The sequence below is a fragment of the Oncorhynchus gorbuscha genome, linkage group LG12 (genome assembly GCF_021184085.1).
Source record: "Oncorhynchus gorbuscha isolate QuinsamMale2020 ecotype Even-year linkage group LG12, OgorEven_v1.0, whole genome shotgun sequence".
Classification (NCBI taxonomy): Eukaryota; Metazoa; Chordata; class Actinopteri; order Salmoniformes; family Salmonidae; genus Oncorhynchus; species Oncorhynchus gorbuscha.
In genome coordinates this window covers 66,684,893-66,703,310 of record NC_060184.1, presented here as the reverse complement: position 1 = coordinate 66,703,310, position 18,418 = coordinate 66,684,893, and the positions used below count along the sequence as shown (strand labels likewise).

The 18,418-nt window shown below is 46.7% G+C and overlaps 1 protein-coding gene across 1 annotated transcript in view; it reads left to right on the top strand.

Annotated features, from left to right (window-relative positions):
• LOC123990405 (polycystic kidney disease 1 like 1) overlaps positions 1–18,418 on the top strand; it is a 53,882-nt gene that overhangs the window by 20,826 nt on the left and 14,638 nt on the right. Inside the window, exons 31-45 of the mRNA XM_046290959.1 lie at positions 293–553; positions 642–755; positions 849–1,000; positions 1,100–1,200; positions 1,606–1,666; positions 8,401–8,538; positions 9,331–9,417; positions 9,597–9,804; positions 15,421–15,527; positions 15,737–15,956; positions 16,780–16,953; positions 17,057–17,243; positions 17,411–17,505; positions 17,648–18,018; positions 18,172–18,256. Of these exons, the coding sequence (XP_046146915.1) occupies positions 293–553; positions 642–755; positions 849–1,000; positions 1,100–1,200; positions 1,606–1,666; positions 8,401–8,538; positions 9,331–9,417; positions 9,597–9,804; positions 15,421–15,527; positions 15,737–15,956; positions 16,780–16,953; positions 17,057–17,243; positions 17,411–17,505; positions 17,648–18,018; positions 18,172–18,256 (2,361 nt within the window). The remainder of the gene's footprint in view (positions 1–292; positions 554–641; positions 756–848; positions 1,001–1,099; positions 1,201–1,605; positions 1,667–8,400; positions 8,539–9,330; positions 9,418–9,596; positions 9,805–15,420; positions 15,528–15,736; positions 15,957–16,779; positions 16,954–17,056; positions 17,244–17,410; positions 17,506–17,647; positions 18,019–18,171; positions 18,257–18,418) is intronic.

Here is an 18,418-nt window from a genome sequence, read left to right as displayed (position 1 = left end):
TCTCTCTCTCTCTCTCTCTCTCTCTCTCTCTCTCTCTCTCTCTCTCTCTCTCTCTCATTTCTCTCTCTCATTTCTCTCTCTCTCATTTCTCTCTCTCATTTCTCTCTCTCTCATTTCTCTCTCTCTCATTTCTCTCTCTCTCTCTCTCTCTCTCTCTCTCTCTCTCTTTCTCTCTCTCATTTCTCTCTCTCTCATTTCTCTCTCTCTCTCTCTCTCTCTCTCTCTCTCTCTCTCTCTCTCTCTCTCTCTCTCTCATTTCTCTCTCTCTCTGACCCTCCTCTCTGTGTTTTAGAAATACATCCTATTCAATAAGGTCGAGCAGCACAACGTGACCACCAGTGTCATGGACCTACAGACCACTCACCACGACCGTGGTCTAACCACAGTCATCAGCTCTGGCTCGGCCACCTTCTACCTGCCTGACTCCCTGGACCTGGTCCTGTACGGTCGTAGGAGGAGAGAAACCGAAAATGGAAAACAGAGTCTCTGTGTCCTCAGCCAGCTGACCACATTCACGCACAACCTCTACTTCTGGACCAAGACACCTGTACTGGTGAGATACACACACATACTTGACATCGAGATGATGAAGATGATGATGGTGATGATGATGATGATGATGATGTGTGCGTGTCTTTCAGCTGAGTGGGCCAGTGATTGACCTGACCCTGTACAACTGCAGCACAAGGAGAGAGATTCCAGTACGTTCACTCTCCCAACCAATCAACATTGAGTTCCCCAAAACACCTAGAAATGTAAGCAATCACTTTCTGTTCGGGATGATGGACAGATTGCCTGTGTGTATGTGTGTGTGCATGCATGTATGTAACCTTTCATCTCCCCCACAGGTAAGTTCTTTATCGGAGTTCACTCTCCTGCGTAGCCAGGTGAACTACCACGGTTTGAACATTACCCAGCAGGCCTTGCAGGAGGCCATACTGGTCAGTGTGGAATTCACACGGCCCCCCAACAAGACCTTTCCCATCATGCTCCTCTTCAGGTGTGTACAAGCCTTTGCGTACAGCTTCAAACCTTCAGTTTTAGAATAGACAATTTCCCCAATTCCCATATTATGTCAGTTAATCGTGTGTGTTCTCAGGATGTTTGAGAGGCCGACCCCAAGCTTGTATCACATCCACAGCATCTATCACTGGGACGGAAACACCACTTACATCATCCTGCCTCCATCATACCTCACTGGTTAGTCTCGTATCTCTCTTTCACTCTCCCCCACATTCTCTCTCCATGTCTCTGTCTATTTCTCTCTCTCTCTCACCCCCACCAAACCCTCTGCTTCCCTCGCTCCCTCCCTTGTCTCATTTGCCATATCACACATCATCGTCTTTTGTTGTTTATAATTGAAATGATATTCCCTTTTGTTTAGTCACTGTGATTGCATGTTGATAATATATGCCATTCAGCAGACGCTTTCATCCAAAGCGACTTACAGTCATGTGTGCATACATTCTACGTATGGGTGGTCCCGGGAATCGAACCCACTACCCTGGCGTTACAAGCGCCATGCTCTACCAACTGAGCTACAGAAGGACCTGCTATGCTCCCTGTAACATGAGGATGATAAAGTGTTTCATATGTTCTGTCCAGCTGCAGGGACAGGCTACCTGGCTCTACTCAATGCTGACTACAAAAAGACCCCCAGACACAAGTAAGTAGCAACATCATCATATTATTATTATTATTTTACTCGAACAACCATAGGAAATGTTATCATTTCTACTTAACTTCTATTGTCCTCCAAGAGCAGCTGGATATCATCCTCACATCTATTTTGTTCCTCTGTGTTCTGTTTCCTCAATGTCAAATCAAATCAAATGTTATTGGTCACATACACATTCTTAGCAGATGTTAATGCGAGTGTAGGGAAATGCTTGTGCTTCTAGTTCCGACAGTGCAGTAATATCTAACAAGTAATCTAACAATTCCCCAACAACTACCTAATACACACAAATCTAAAGGGGGGAATGAGAATATGTACCTATAAGTATATGGAAGAGCGATGGCCAAGGGGCATAGACAAGGTGCAATAGATGGTATAAAATACAGTATATACATGTGATATGAGTAATGTAAGATATGTAAACATTATTAAAGTGGCATTATTTAAAGTGGCATTGTTTAAAGTGACTAGTGATCCATTTATTAAAGTGTCCAGTGATTGGGTCTCAATGTGAGCAGCAGCCTCTCTGAGTTAGTGATTGCTGTTTAGCAGTCTGATGGCCTTGAGAAAGAAGCTGTTTTTCAATCTCTCGGTCCCAGCTTTGATGCACCTGTACTGACCTCGCCTTCTGGATGATAGCAGTGTGAACAGGCAGTGGCTCGGGTGGTTGATGTCCTTGATTATCTTTTTGGCCTTGCTGTGACATCGGGTGCTGTAGGTGTTATGGAGTGCGGGTAGTTTGCCCCCCCAGTGATGCGTTGTGCAGACTGCACCACCCTCTGGAGAGCCTTGTGGTTGAGGGCGGAGCAGTTGCCGTACCAGTCTGTGACACAGCCCGATTGGATGCTCTCAATTGTGCATCTGTAAAAGTTTGGCAGGGTTTTGGGTGACACGCCAAATGTTTTCAGCTTCCTGAGGTTGAAGAGGCGCTGTAGCGCCTTCTTCACCACACTGTCTGAGTGGGTGGACCATTTCAGTTTGTCAGTGATGTGTACGCCGAGGAACTTAACTTTCCAACTTTTCCACTGCTGTCCCTTCGATGTGGATAAGGGGGTGCTCCCTCTGCTGTTTCCTGAAGTCCACGATCATCTAATTTGTTTTGTTGACGTTGAGTGAGAGGTTGTTTTCCTGATACCACACTCCGAGTGCCCTCACCTCCTCTCTGTAGGCTCTCTGTAGGCTGTTGAACCTAGCAGACTCAGACACCTGCTCACCACGCAGCATCTGAGGGAAACACGACACGACAGGGCAAAACATAGACACAGCACGGTGAATTATAGATGAGGATCCGACAGGGCAGGTACGGAAAACAAGGAGAGAAATAGGGACTCTAATCAGGGAAAAGGATCGGGAACAGGTGTGGGAAGACTAAATGATGATTAGGGGAATAGGAACAGCTGGGAGCAGGAACGGAACGATAGAGAGAAGAGAGAGCGAGAGAGTGAGAGAGGAAGGGGGAGAGAGAGGGATAGAAAGAGGGAAAGAACCTAATAAGACCAGCAGAGGGAAACGAATAGAAGGGGAAGCACAGGGACAAGACATGATAATTAATGACAAAACATGACAGTACCCCCACTCACCGAGCGCCTCCTGGCGCACTCGAGGAGGAATCCTGGCGGCAACGGAGGAAATCATCAATGAGTGAACGGTCCAGCACGTCCCGAGACGGAACCCAACTCCTCTCCTCAGGACCGTAACCCTCCCAATCCACTAAGTATTGGTGACCCCGTCCCCGAGAACGCATGTCCATGATCTTATGTACCTTGTAAATAGGTGCGCTCTCGACAAGGACGGGAGGGGGAGGGAAGACGAACGGGGGTGCGAAGAAAGGGCTTGACACAGGAGACATGGAAGACAGGATGGACGCGACGAAGATGTCGCGGAAGAAGCAGTCGCACAGCGACAGGATTGACGACCTGGGAGACACGGAACGGACCAATGAACCGCGGAGTCAACTTACGAGAAGCTGTCGTAAGAGGAAGGTTGCGAGTGGAAAGCCACACTCTCTGGCCGCAACAATACCTTGGACTCTTAATCCTGCGTTTATTGGCGGCTCTCACAGTCTGTGCCCTGTAGCGGCAAAGTGCAGACCTCACCCTCCTCCAGGTGCGCTCACAACGTTGGACAAACGCTTGAGCGGAGGGAACGCTGGACTCGGCAAGCTGGGATGAGAACAGAGGAGGCTGGTAACCCAGACTACTCTGAAACGGAGATAACCCGGTAGAAGACGAAGGAAGCGAGTTGTGAGCGTATTCTGCCCAGGGGAGCTGTTCTGCCCAAGACGCAGGGTTTCTGAAAGAAAGGCTGCGTAGTATGCGACCAATCGTCTGATTGGCCCTCTCTGCTTGACCGTTAGACTGGGGATGAAACCCGGAAGAGAGACTGACGGACGCACCAATCAAACGACAGAACTCCCTCCAAAACTGTGACGTGAATTGCGGGCCTCTGTCTGAAACGGCGTCTAACGGGAGGCCATGAATTCTGAACACATTCTCGATAATGATTTGTGCCGTCTCCTTAGCGGAAGGAAGTTTAGCGAGGGGAATGAAATGTGCCGCCTTAGAGAACCTATCGACAACCGTAAGAATCACAGTCTTCCCCGCAGACAAAGGCAGACCGGTAATGAAGTCTAGGGCGATGTGAGACCATGGTCGAGAAGGAATGGGGAGCGGTCTGAGACGACCGGCAGGAGGAGAGTTACCCGACTTAGTCTGCGCGCAGTCCGAACAAGCAGCCACGAAACGGCGCGTGTCACGCTCCTGAGTCGGCCACCAAAAGCGCTGGCGAATAGACGCAAGAGTGCCTCGAACACCGGGATGACCAGCTAACTTGGCAGAGTGAGCCCACTGAAGAACAGCCAGACGAGTGGAAACAGGAACGAAAAGGAGGTTACTAGGACAAGCGCGCGGCGACGCAGTGTGCGTGAGTGCTTGCTTAACCTGTCTTTCAATTCCCCAGACTGTCAACCCGACAACACGCCCATAAGGAAGAATCCCCTCGGGATCAGTAGAAGCCACAGAAGAACTAAACAGACGGGATAAGGCATCAGGCTTGGTGTTCTTGCTACCCGGACGGTAAGAAATCACAAACTCGAAACGAGCGAAAAACAACGCCCAACAAGCTTGACGGGCATTAAGTCGTTTGGCAGAACGGATGTACTCAAGGTTCTTATGGTCTGTCCAAACGACAAAAGGAACGGTCGCCCCCTCCAACCACTGTCGCCATTCGCCTAGAGCTAAGCGGATGGCGAGCAGTTCACGGTTACCCACATCATAGTTGCGCTCAGATGGCGACAGGCGATGAGAAAAATAAGCGCAAGGATGAACCTTATCGTCAGACTGGAAGCGCTGGGATAGAATGGCTCCCACGCCTACCTCTGAAGCGTCAACCTCGACAATGAATTGTCTAGTGACGTCAGGAGTAACGAGGATAGGAGCGGACGTAAAACGTTCTTTTAGAAGATCAAAAGCTCCCTGGGCGGAACCGGACCACTTAAAACACGTCTTGACAGAAGTAAGAGCTGTGAGAGGGGCAGCAACTTGACCGAAATTACGAATGAAACGCCGATAGAAATTAGCGAAACCTAAAAAGCGCTGCAACTCGACACGTGACCTTGGAACGGGCCAATCACTGACAGCTTGGACCTTAGCGGAATCCATCTGAATGCCTTCAGCGGAAATAACGGAACCGAGAAAAGTAACGGAGGAGACATGAAAAGAGCACTTCTCAGCCTTTACGTAGAGACAATTCTCTAAAAGGCGCTGTAGAACACGTCGAACGTGCTGAACATGAATCTCGAGTGACGGTGAAAAAATCAGGATATCGTCAAGATAGACAAAAACAAAGATGTTCAGCATGTCTCTCAGAACATCATTAACTAATGCCTGAAAAACAGCTGGCGCATTGGCGAGACCAAACGGCAGAACCCGGTACTCAAAATGCCCTAACGGAGTGTTAAACGCCGTTTTCCACTCGTCCCCCTCTCTGATGCGCACGAGATGGTAAGCGTTACGAAGGTCCAACTTAGTAAAGCACCTGGCTCCCTGCAGAATCTCGAAGGCTGATGACATAAGGGGAAGCGGATAACGATTCTTAACCGTTATGTCATTCAGCCCTCGATAATCCACGCAGGGGCGCAGAGTACCGTCCTTCTTCTTAACAAAAAGAACCCCGCCCCGGCCGGAGAGGAAGAAGGCACTATGGTACCGGCGTCAAGAGACACAGATAAATAATCCTCGAGAGCCTTACGTTCGGGAGCCGACAGAGAGTATAGTCTACCCCGAGGAGGAGTGGTCCCCGGAAGGAGATCAATACTACAATCATACGACCGGTGAGGAGGAAGGGAGTTGGCTCGGGACCGACTGAAGACCGTGCGCAGATCATGATATTCCTCCGGCACTCCTGTCAAATCGCCAGGTTCCTCCTGAGAAGTGGGGACAGAAGAAATGGGAGGGATGGCAGACATTAAGCACTTCACATGACAAGATACGTTCCAGGATAGGATAGAATTACAAGACCAATTAATAGAAGGATTATGACATACTAGCCAGGGATGACCCAAAACAACAGGTGTGAAAGGTGAACGAAAAATCAAAAAAGAAATAGTCTCACTGTGGTTACCAGATACTGTGAGAGTTAAAGGTAGTGTCTCAAATCTGATACTGGGAAGATGACTACCATCTAAGGCAAACATGGGCGTAGGCTTGTCTAACTGTCTGAAAGGAATGTTATGTTTCCGAACCCATGCTTCGTCCATGAAACAACCCTCAGCCCCAGAGTCAATCAAGGCACTGCATGTAGCACCCGAACCGGTCCAGCGTAGATGGACCGACATAGTAGTACAGGATCTAGATGAAGAGACCTGAGTAGTAGCGCTCACCAGTAGCCCTCCGCTTACTGATGGGCTCTGGCCTCTTACTGGACATGAATTAACAAAATGTCCATCAAATCCGCAATAGAGGCACAGGCGGTTGGTGATCCTCCGTTCCCTCTCCTTAGTCGAGATGCGAATCCCTCCCAGCTGCATGGGCTCAGTCTCAGAGCCAGAGGAGGGAGATGGTTGCGATGCGGAGCAGGGAAACACCGTTGATGCGAACTCTCTTCCACGAGCCTGGTGACGAAGATCTACCCGTCGTTCTATGCGGATGGCGAGAGCAATCAAAGAGTCCACACTGGAAGGAACCTCCCGAGAGAGAATCTCATCTTTGACCACTGTGTGGAGTCCCTCCAGAAAACGAGCGAGCAGCGCCGGCTCGTTCCAGTCACTAGAGGCAGCAAGAGTACGAAACTCTATAGAGTAATCCGTTATGGATCGATCACCTTGGCATAGGGAAGCCAGGGCCCTAGAAGCCTCCCCACCAAAAACTGAACGGTCAAAAACCCGAATCATCTCCTCTTTAAAGTTCTGGTAATTGTTAGAACAATCAGCCCTTGCCTCCCAGATAGCTGTGCCCCACTCTCGGGCCCGGCCAGTAAGGAGTGAAATGACGTAAGCAACCCGAGCTCTCTCTCTAGAGTATGTGTTGGGTTGGAGAGAGAACACAATATCACACTGGGTGAGAAAGGAGCGGCACTCCGTGGGCTGCCCGGAGTAGCAAGGTGGGTTATTAACCCTAGGTTCCGGAGGCTCGGCAGGCCAGGAAGTAACAGGTGGCACGAGACGAAGACTCTGGAACTGTCCAGAGAGGTCGGAAACCTGAGCGGCCAGGTTCTCCACGGCATGGCGAGCAGCAGACAATTCCTGCTCGTGTCTGCCGAGCATGGCTCCTTGGATCTTGACGGCAGTGTTACGAGCCTCTGTAGTCGCTGGGTCCATTCCTTGGTCGGATCCTTCTGTTATGCAGGTGAATGAGGACCCAAAAGCGACTTGGCGAAAACAGAGTTTTTAATCCAGTAAGAAACTTTACAAAACAAAAAGCATAATACTACTCGTAAAGACGAGAACAGACTGGAGACTTGATCGAGAACTGCAGGTTGCCTCGGGAAGGCACTTGAACCTAGCAGACTCAGACACCTGCTCACCACGCAGCATCTGAGGGAAACACGACACGACAGGGCAAAACATAGACACAGCACGGTGAATTATAGATGAGGATCCGACAGGGCAGGTACGGAAAACAAGGAGAGAAATAGGGACTCTAATCAGGGAAAAGGATCGGGAACAGGTGTGGGAAGACTAAATGATGATTAGGGGAATAGGAACAGCTGGGAGCAGGAACGGAACGATAGAGAGAAGAGAGAGCGAGAGAGTGAGAGAGGAAGGGGGAGAGAGAGGGATAGAAAGAGGGAAAGAACCTAATAAGACCAGCAGAGGGAAACGAATAGAAGGGGAAGCACAGGGACAAGACATGATAATTAATGACAAAACATGACAGTCGTTGTTGGTGATCAAGCCCACTACTGTTGTGTCATCTGCAAACTTGATGATTGAGTTGGGGTCGTGCATGGTCACGCAGTCATGGGTGAACAGGGAGTACAGGAGAGGGCTAAGCACACACCCTTGTGGGGCCCCAGTGTTGAGGGTCAGCGAAGTGGAGATGTTGTTTCCTACCTTCATCACCTGGGGGAAGGGGGGCCCGTCAGAAAGTCCAGGACCCAGTTGCACAGGGCGGGGTCGTGACCCAGGGCCTCCAGCTTGATGATGAGCTTGGAGGGTTCTATGATGTTGAATGCTGAGCTGAATGTTGAGCTGTAGTCAATGAATAGTATTCTTACATATGTAGGTACATGAGCAGACAAGTGAACTACACATTGAGACTGGAGACCAGCCAGTGTCTGTCCTGGGACCACCAGGAGGGCTGGACACACACCAGCTGCACACCTCAACTAGGATTAACCTCACACACCAGGGTCAACTGCAGGTAACACCCAGTCACACACACACACACACACACACACACACACACACACACACACACACACACACACACACACACACACACACACACACACACACACACACACACACACACACACACACACACACACACACACACACACACACACACACACACACACATATATATACACACACACACATGTTATGTTCCTCTATCCTAGTGGGGACCTCAAATGAATTTCCATTCAAAATCCTATTTTCCATAACCCCAAGCCTAATCCTTAACATTACCGTAAACCTAACCTTAACCCATAACCCGAATCCAAACCCTAAACCTAACTCCTAAGCCTATTCATAACCCCTTACCCTAACACTAATTGTAACCCTAACACTAAACCTAACCCCTAAGCATAAAATAGCCTTTGTCCTTATAGGGATGTGGGCAATGTATCCACAAGGATAGAAGAACAAACACACACACACACGTTTTGTTCTTCTATTCTCGTGGGGACCCTAAATTCATTTCCATTCAAAATCCTATTTTCCCTAAACCTAACTCTCACCCTAACCCTAACCCTAGCCCTCACCCTGATCATAACTCTAACCCTAGCCCCCACCCTCACCCTAATCATAACTTTCACCCTAACCCTACCCTCACCCTAATCATAACCCTAAACCTAACTCTCCCCCTAACCCTACCCTCACCCTAATCATAACCCTAAACCTAATTATAACCCACGATGGTATGTTCCTTGTTTTACTGTCCTCACACACACATGCTGTATACACAAACGCAAACACGTGTGTGTTCCAGCTGTAGCCACTTGAGCCCATTGACCGTGGTCCAGCAGCAGATCCAGAGCAGCCATGATGACTCAGCAGACCTGGCCCAGTTCATCAGGTCAGTCAGACCACAGGACGGCGGATTTGTCATTTCAAGGTTCATAAAGAGGGAAGTATGAGTGTTCAACTTAATTATGGTATTTTGCCATAATATGTCTCTCTCTTTTCCCCTCATCAACCCCTCCCCCTTTCACTCTCTTTCTTTCTCCCTCTCCCTCTCCATCTCTCTTCTCTCAGTCTCCCCAGTGATTTGACGGTGGTGTGTGTGTGTGTGGTGTGTGTGTGTCTGTATGCTCTGGGCATGGTGGTGTGTAAGAGAGCTGACCTCATCTCAGAGAGGAACCAGGGAGTCTACTACCTGTCTGATAACGCTCCTTTAGACACACACCTCTACTCTGTTACTATACACACCGGCCTCCGCTCCTCACCCAGTATGACCGCCAAGGTATAGTACGCTTTCCCCCCATTTTCCAGAACTCTCCCTTCTTCCTCTCTCCCTCTCCCCATACTCTCTCCTTCCCTCTCTCCTGTCCCATTATCTTCTCTGTCCTTCTACCGTTGTCCTCCCCTATCCCTCCCTCACCCAATTAGTTTGACACAGATTCTGTAACTCTCTCCCTCTCCCCATACTCTCTCCTTCCCTCTCCCCTGTCCCATTATCTTCTCTGTCCTTCTACCGTTGTCCTCCCCTATCCCTCCCTCACCCAATTAGTTTGACACAGATTCTGTAACTCTCTCCCTCTCCCCATACTCTCTCCTTCCCTCTCCCCTGTCCCATTATCTTCTCTGTCCTTCTACCGTTGTCCTCCCCTATCCCTCCCTCACCCAATTAGTTTGACACAGATTCTGTAACTCTCCCTCTCCCCATACTCTCTCCTTCCCTCTCTCCTGTCCCATTATCTTCTCTGTCCTTCTACCATTGTCCTCCCCTATCCCTCTCTCACCCAATTGGTTTGACACAGATTCTGTAACTCTCCCTCTCCCCATACTCTCTCCTTCCCTCTCTCCTGTCCCATTATCTTCTCTGTCCTTCTACCATTGTCCTCCCCTATCCCTCTCTCACCCAATTGGTTTGACACAGATTCTGTAACTCTCTCCCTCTGTACTCATTGACCCTCAGATCTCTGAGAGCATAGGATAGGTGGAAGCTGTATACTGTAGCTCCACATTTATCAAGGATGCAGCAGTTAGGATAGTTGTCACTTTACATCACTGATGGTAAACTGTCAATGATGCGAAGAGACTCATCTGGCTTTTCTAATGCCTATTTATTGGTTAGAGAGGAACATTGGGGTCTTTAACCCCAGAACGGTTCACATCAGAAAGTTGAGCACGGTGCGTTATAGCACTGTGCTGCCTTCACATACAGATGTAGGATCTTAATTTGATCTAGTTTGCTACAGCAGGATATTAAGCCTAAAGCAACAGGAAATGTGAATTGTTATGTGGATTATAATTCATGGACATTTTTGTAGGGGTTAATACATTTTTCGTAAGGGAAAATGAAGTCTGAAATTTCAAAGTGGAAACTTCAGATGCCTTTTTACACCTCAAATGCACTACAAGCTCAACATTTCCTGTACTCATTATACCTATCGTCCTAGTCATTATTATACCTCATTCTCTTGTGGTAAAAGTTGTGGTAAAAGTAAACAGCCATCTATTGGTCATTGTGGAGCTCGATGGCAGCGAATGTGATGTAGTAGACTCCTCTCACTGGTGCTGTGAAGATACCTGCATCAGAGGAGAAGCAGGGAGACATCAGCAAGGCACTGTTAGTAATACTGCCCTGTTGCTGGATTCAGTTTGTATAACTGAGCCTGTCTGGAGTGCCAAACAGGTGGGGTTTGCACTTTTGGGACTAATCCATAGGTTCCATTGTACAAAGCAAGCTCAATCAAGTGCAGCTAATGTATGCAGCTAACACAGGTCTAGTGGTCAGTACCTGTAGTTGGGCTGTTGGCCTTGCTGATCTTGGTGAAGAATTTACTGGAGGGCCAGTAGGAGGCACTCTTTCCTCTGGTCTAAAATAAATATCCCAATGCCCCAGGGCAGTGATTGGGGACATTGCCCTGTGTAGGGTGCCGTCTTTCAGATGGGACGTTAAACGGATGTCCCGACTCTCTGTGATCACTAAAGATCCCATGACACACTAAGAGTAGGGGATTAATCCCGGTGTCCTGGCTAAATTCCAAATCTGGCCCTAATATCATCACGGCCACCTATTCATCCCCAGCTTCCAATTGGCTCATTCATCCCCCCTCCTCTCCCATGTTACTGAGAATGTGTTCTCAGTCAACTTACCTGGTAAAATAAGGGTAGAAAACCCTGAACAGAACCTCTAGACCAGTGGGGTGTCAGTATTGAAGGGTCCTACAGTGTTTGAATCTGTCAAACCAGCAGAGAAGGCCACCTTTGGTCTGTCTGTGAACACAGGAGAGTCAACGTACTCATCATTTTCTATCACGTACATTTGTTTTATTTGTAGGGTTGTTGCTGGTACTTCTTTTGGATGAACCAAATACATCTTCATGTTCATACATAGCGGTGCTTTACCTGTATTGTCTTTCTCCAGCTCCTCCACCTTGTTCTTCTGGAGCTGCTGTTGAGTAGTGGTGATGCTCAGCTCCTCTCTAAGAGCCGTCATCTCCTTTTTCTGCTCCTCCACCTTGTTCTTCTGGAGCTGCTGTTGAGTAGTGGTGATGCTCAGCTCCTCTCTAAGAGCCGTCATCTCCTTTTTCTGCTCCTCCACCTTGTTCTTCTGGGGCTGCTGTTGAGTAGTGGTGATGCTCAGCTCCTCTCTAAGAGCCGTCACCTCCTTTTTCTGCTCCTCCACCTCCTCACTGGCTGTCACTCTGGCCCCCATGGCTGACAGTTCAGCTGCTACAGTTGGAATTAAGGGAATTAATGGAACAAGTCAATTATTTCACATCATAATTGACAACATTAGCTTTTACATAATAATAATAATAATAATATATGCCATTTAGCAGACGCTTTTATCCAAAGCAACTTACAGTCATGTGTGCATACATTCTACGTATGGGTGGTCCCGGGGATCGAACCCACTACCCTGGCGTTACAAGCGCCATGCTCTACCAACTGAGCTACAGAAGGACCATGTCTGCTCCTACCTGCATTCTTACGTTCCATGCGGTTCGGCTCCATGCTCTGTTCCAGCTCCGGCACGTTTCCCCAAAACGTTCTTCAACGTTCTTGAACAGACTTTGAGGTAGTCTACATTTGCTGCGTTTGGTGGGTGTGACTGGTTATGGCTTGAAGCAATGTGACGTATTTGAAGGGCAGCGGTGCATTGTGAACCCACAACCTAACCCCTCCCCGTTTTTCAACTGATCGTTCTGAAATGTTTCCGTTTAATTGAACGTTGCATTATGTTTTTTTGCACTGAACGCAGCTCTGGGGACTTTTCTTCTCCAAAATGTAGGAAAAGAAAATGATGGTGACACCATTCAAATCTAATTTTTCCCTCCAAAAATGAGCCTAACAACATATTGGTCCATATTATCAGGCTGGTGTGTTATTTAGCAATAAGCATGATCACATGTAGCCCAAATGATGCAGCATAGTGGCTATAAATAAATAGCATGGGATTGCCCATCTGTATTTTTGCTTATCTTAGCGAGATCAGTGCTTCCCTAACGTTTTCTGTCAATGTCCCCTTTGATCATGGGGGAACATCATTGTTCAGAAATGGTACATCTTCAGATATTATGCAGTCTGAGGCTCAGTGCCCTTCGTTATACACTCACAACGTAGTGAGCCAATGGATTAGAATTTAACATACAGTAAGTCTCTTACGTAAGTTGGAAAACCAAAGCCAAGTATTCTGATGAGGTGAAAAGCTGGGTGAGTTAACATAGAAGGTCTTCAGAATCTGATGCTGGAATACGCTGTGTGAAGTTAAACGGGTGTCCTGGGACGTTAAACTGGTGTCCTGACTCTCTGTGATCCCGTTAACGGGAGCGATATGACAACAGCCAGTCAAAGTGTAGTGCGCCAATATCAAAACATCAAACATCTCATAATTAAAATTCCTCAAACATACATGTATCTCATAGCATTTTAAAGCTATTCTCGTTGTTAATCCCACCACAGTGTCCGATTTCAAATATGCTTTACAGCAAAAGCACCACAAACGATTAGGTTAGGTCACCACATAGCCACTGTCACGACTTCCACCGAAGTTGTTCCCTCTCCTTGTTCGGGCGGCGTTCGACGGTCGACGTCACCGGCTTTCTAGCTGCCACCGATCCATGTTTCATTTTTCCTTTTGTTTTGTCTGTTTTACACACCTGGTTCCCATCTCATGATTATGTTCCTTATTTAACCCTCTGGTTTCCCTTTCTGTTTTGCGCGTGATTGTCTTTCGTGTGTTGGAGTTCGTATCCTGTTTTGTATTTGTTTTATAACGGGATTTTTGTTCCGTTCTCGGATGGAGTAAATACAGTGGTTTTACTCTTACCTCTGTCCTGCTCCTGACTCCTTCGCTATCCTCTAGATAGACTCTGACAGCCACAGAAAAACACAGCCATTTTTTTCCTTACAGCCAAAGAGAGGAGTTTCAGAAAACACAAATAGAGTTCAAATGAATCACTAAAGTTTGATGATCTTCATCAGATGACACTCATAGGACTTCATGTTACACAATACATGTATGTTTTGTTTGATAAAGTTCATATTTATCAAAATATGAGTTTACATTGGCGCATTACATTCACTAGTTCCAAAAACATCCAGTGATTTTGCATAGCCACATCATTCAACAGAAATACTCATTATAAATGTAGATGACAATACAAGTTATACACATGGAATTATAGATATACCTCTCCTTAATGCAACCGCTGTGTCAGATTTTTAAAAAACTTTATGAAAAAAGAAACCCATGCAATAATCTGAGACGGCGCTCAGAAGTCAAAAATTACAATAGCCGCAACGATGGCGTCAACATAAACAAGAAATTACATGATAAATATTCCCTTACCTTTGATGATCTACATCAGAAAGCACTCCAGGAATCCCAGGTCCACAATAAATGTTTGTTTTGTTCGATAATATCCGTTATTTATGTCCAAATACCTTCTTTTGTTAGCGCGTTTGGATAACGCTCATTCTGGTCAGCGTTACATTGGACAGAAACTTCAAAAGGTTATATTACAGGTCGAAGAAACATTTCAAACTAAGTACAGAATCAATCATTAGGATGTTTTTAACATATAGCTTCAATAAAGTTCCAACCGGAGTATTCCTTCGTCTTCATGAGCAATGGAACGCAAGTGGGTACCATGAGGAATAAGCGTGATCAGAAAATGGCTGCTTGATGGACACCTGATACATTCTGTTCTCACTCACTCCCACAACACCATAGAAGTCTCATTAAAATGTATATTATTGGTTGACATCTAGTGGAACCCCTAGGCATTGCAACATCATTATTATCTCAAGGGGATTTCATTGGGGACTCTGGTGAATACATACAAAGCTCAGATTTCTCACTTCCTGTTTTGATTTCAACATTTTGCCTGCCATATGAGTTCTGTTATACTCACAGACATCATTCAAACATTTTTAGAAACTTTAGAGTGTTTTCTATCCAATAGTAATAATAATATGAATATTAGCAACTGAGACTGAAGAGCAGGCTGTTTACTTTGGGCAACTTATTCATCCAAGCTACTCAATACTGCCCCCCTGCCATAAGAAGTTAACAGTAGGGGGGTTAACTCCATAAAGTTCATAGTTACATGTTTTTGTTTAGTAATGAGACCTGTCCTTTCATCCTTATGTTTTGGTGTGTCAGTCTCTGTGTATATGTGCCACCTGAATGTGTAATACTGTCTTTTACCCTCATATCTCATTCAGACACAGGCACAGACAGACATACACACACTGTAAATACACACTGCAAATACACACACTGCAAATACACACAAAACCTGTATTTATCAAGTTACTATTACAACATGTTCACCTCATTACATACCTTTTCCTGAGCAAACCTAGCATAATTGTCTGATGTGTGTGTTTGTGTGTGTGTCAGGTCCATATTGTGCTGTATGGGGAGGATGGGGTGTCACAGACCAGACAACTACATGACCCAGAATGCTATCTGTTCAGAAGGAACTCCAGGAACACCTTTATACTGAGGTACGAAACAACATTACAGCTACAGTATCCGCCTTTACAATGCACTACTATACATCTCTGTTTTTGTTTACTATGAGAACTGTTGTGTCATCAGTCAGCCCAGCCAGGCCAGCCAGCATGTGAAACCGTCCGTCCCTAGCAGCTGTAGCCACAGAGACAGAGACACCCCTGTACTAATCCCATGTCACTGTTTGTGTGTCTTTCTGTAGTACTGTAGACAGTCTAGGCCCTCTGTGGGGGCTGCACCTGTGGCATGATAATACTGGCCCCTCCCCCACCTGGTACCTCAGACAGGTGGAGGTGTGTGAGGTGAAGGGCAAGGGGCGGAGCTGGCTGTTCCTAGGCCAGTGTTGGTTGGCTGTTGATGAGGGTGACAGACAGGTGGAGAGGAGACTCAGGGTCTGTGATCAGGGGCCAGGATTCACCAAGGTAACACACCTGGATGCACACGTGTGCACACATGCCACGCGCACGCATACGCACACACACACACACACACACACACACACACACACACACACACACACACACACACACACACACACACACACACACACACACACACACACACACACACACACACACACACACACACACACACACACACGCGCGTGAGCGCACGTGCACACACCACACACACACACCAACAGTTGATTCCCATTCAAAATGATATTTTTCTATAAACCTAACCCTTACTTCTAAACCTAACAACCCCTAACCCTAATTCTAACCCTTATTTCTAACCCTAAACCTAACAACCCCTAACCCTAATTCTAACCCTAAACCTAACTACACCTAACCCTAATTCTAACCCTAATTTTAACCCTTAATTCTAAACCTAACAACCCCTAACCCTAATTCTAACCCTAATTCTAACCCTAAACCTAACAACCCCTAACCCTAATTCTAACCCTAATTCTAACTAAGACTGAAATAGAGTTTTTACAAATGTGGACCGGCAGGCAGAATATCCTCACTTCTCTTAATTTTAGTTGGTTTACTATTCTTGTGAAGACTTCTGGTACTCACAAGTACAGTAAAACGTGAACACACACACACAAACTCATTGTCTAATGATGTTCTTATGTCATGTGCTCTTAATATGTTATTTTGTCATGTGTCGTTGTGTCATCTGCTCTTAATATGTTATTTTGTCATGTGTTGGTATGTCATCTGCTTTTAATATGTTATTTTGTCATGTGTTGGTATGTCATCTGCTCTTAATATGTTATTTTGTCATGTGTTTGTGTAGCTGCTGTATCTGAAGCTGTCAGAGTACCTGTCAGACTTCCACCTGTGGTTGTCTGTGTACTGTGGTCCCTCCCCTAGCGTGTTCACTCACACACAGCGCCTCAGTGTGTGTCTGCTGCTGCTGCTGGGGTACATGTGTGTCAACACGTTACTCATATCTGGCCTCGATGACCAAGTGAGTCAATCAATCAATCAGTCAGTCAATCAATCAATCAATCAATCAATCAATCTGTCATTATGGGCAACTACACTATCCATAATGCTGTGTGTTGTTCCAGTACACCTCAGAGCTGGGCATCATCGACGTGTCTACCGTTTCCCTAACGACGGGGTTGCTCAGTGCACTGGCTGTGTTGCCCGTAGCGTCCGCGCTGTCCTTCCTGTTCCGTCAGCGTGAGGTCAGAGTAAAGAGGTCAGAGGTCAAACAGAACATGGTCAGACTGCCAGACATCTACTCTATAGAAGGTAGAACACACACACATACACACTCACACACATGCAAGCACTCACTATGGCCTGCTATGGTTCTTTCTTGTGGGTGGTTGAGAACAGGTGAAAGTGAGGGAGTCAAGTGATAGATCTCTGCTCTCTCTCTATCTCTCTCTATCTCTAATCTCTCTCTTTCTCCCAAGCTGATGCGCTGATTGTGAGTGACTGTGTGTTTGACTCTCTCTCCTGGAACAATCTGCAGCAGTGTGCACAGGAGGCCTGGAGGAAGAAATATGAGGTGACACACTCTTCCTGTTCTTACGCACATTTGGGAAAATATGTGTTTGGCTTCTATTAGATTTCCATTTGACCTCTTAGATATTATATTTATTTACTTAATATTAGGTATCATGTTCCTCTCTCTATCTCTCATGTCTCAGGGCTCAGTGCCGAATAGGGATCTGGTAACTCAAAGAGGAGATCTGGTAATACGGGGCAGTCAGGATCTGGTAAGGGATCTGCTGACCCAGGAGAAAGTCTCCTCAGATTGCAACTCCAGTGGTTTTGACAGCTTGCTTGGCAGGTTGCTAGGCAACAGTGTCCCAGACAACAACAGCATTAGCAAGGAGAGGGATCGTAACCTCAACGATAGCTCCAAACTGCTAGGCAGCAACCAGGTGGGCAACAGTACCAGCAGATGTTTAGGGGGCAGGCTTAGCCCTCTAGCCCGCTGGAGTCACCTCCTAGCCTGGGTACTGTGTTTGGCGCTGGGCCTCTCCTCTCTAGTGGTCACTATCGTCTTGGGGATCAGGTTAGTACATAAGACAAGGTAGCTATCATACTGTATTATAGAGTGATACAAATAATTACAAGTGATACATTTGGTACAAGTTATTTACCAGGGCGTTATTGTTTTTGTGTGTGTGCGTGTGGATGCGTGTGTATGTGTGTGTGCGTATGTTAGGTTCAGCAGCAGTAAGACTTTACTGTGGATCCATTCTGTCTTCTTCTCCCTGCTCTCCTGTGTCTTCCTCATCCAGCCAGCCGTGGTAAACCAAACCCCAACGAACAAAACACAAACCCAACCGAGCATGAACCCCAACTTAACCCAAACCCAGCCAAACACAAATATAAAGCTAACCTTTGCAAACCAAAAGTGGTTGCCGTCAATAATTTACTATTGACTTACTCAGAAAAACATTGATGGAATT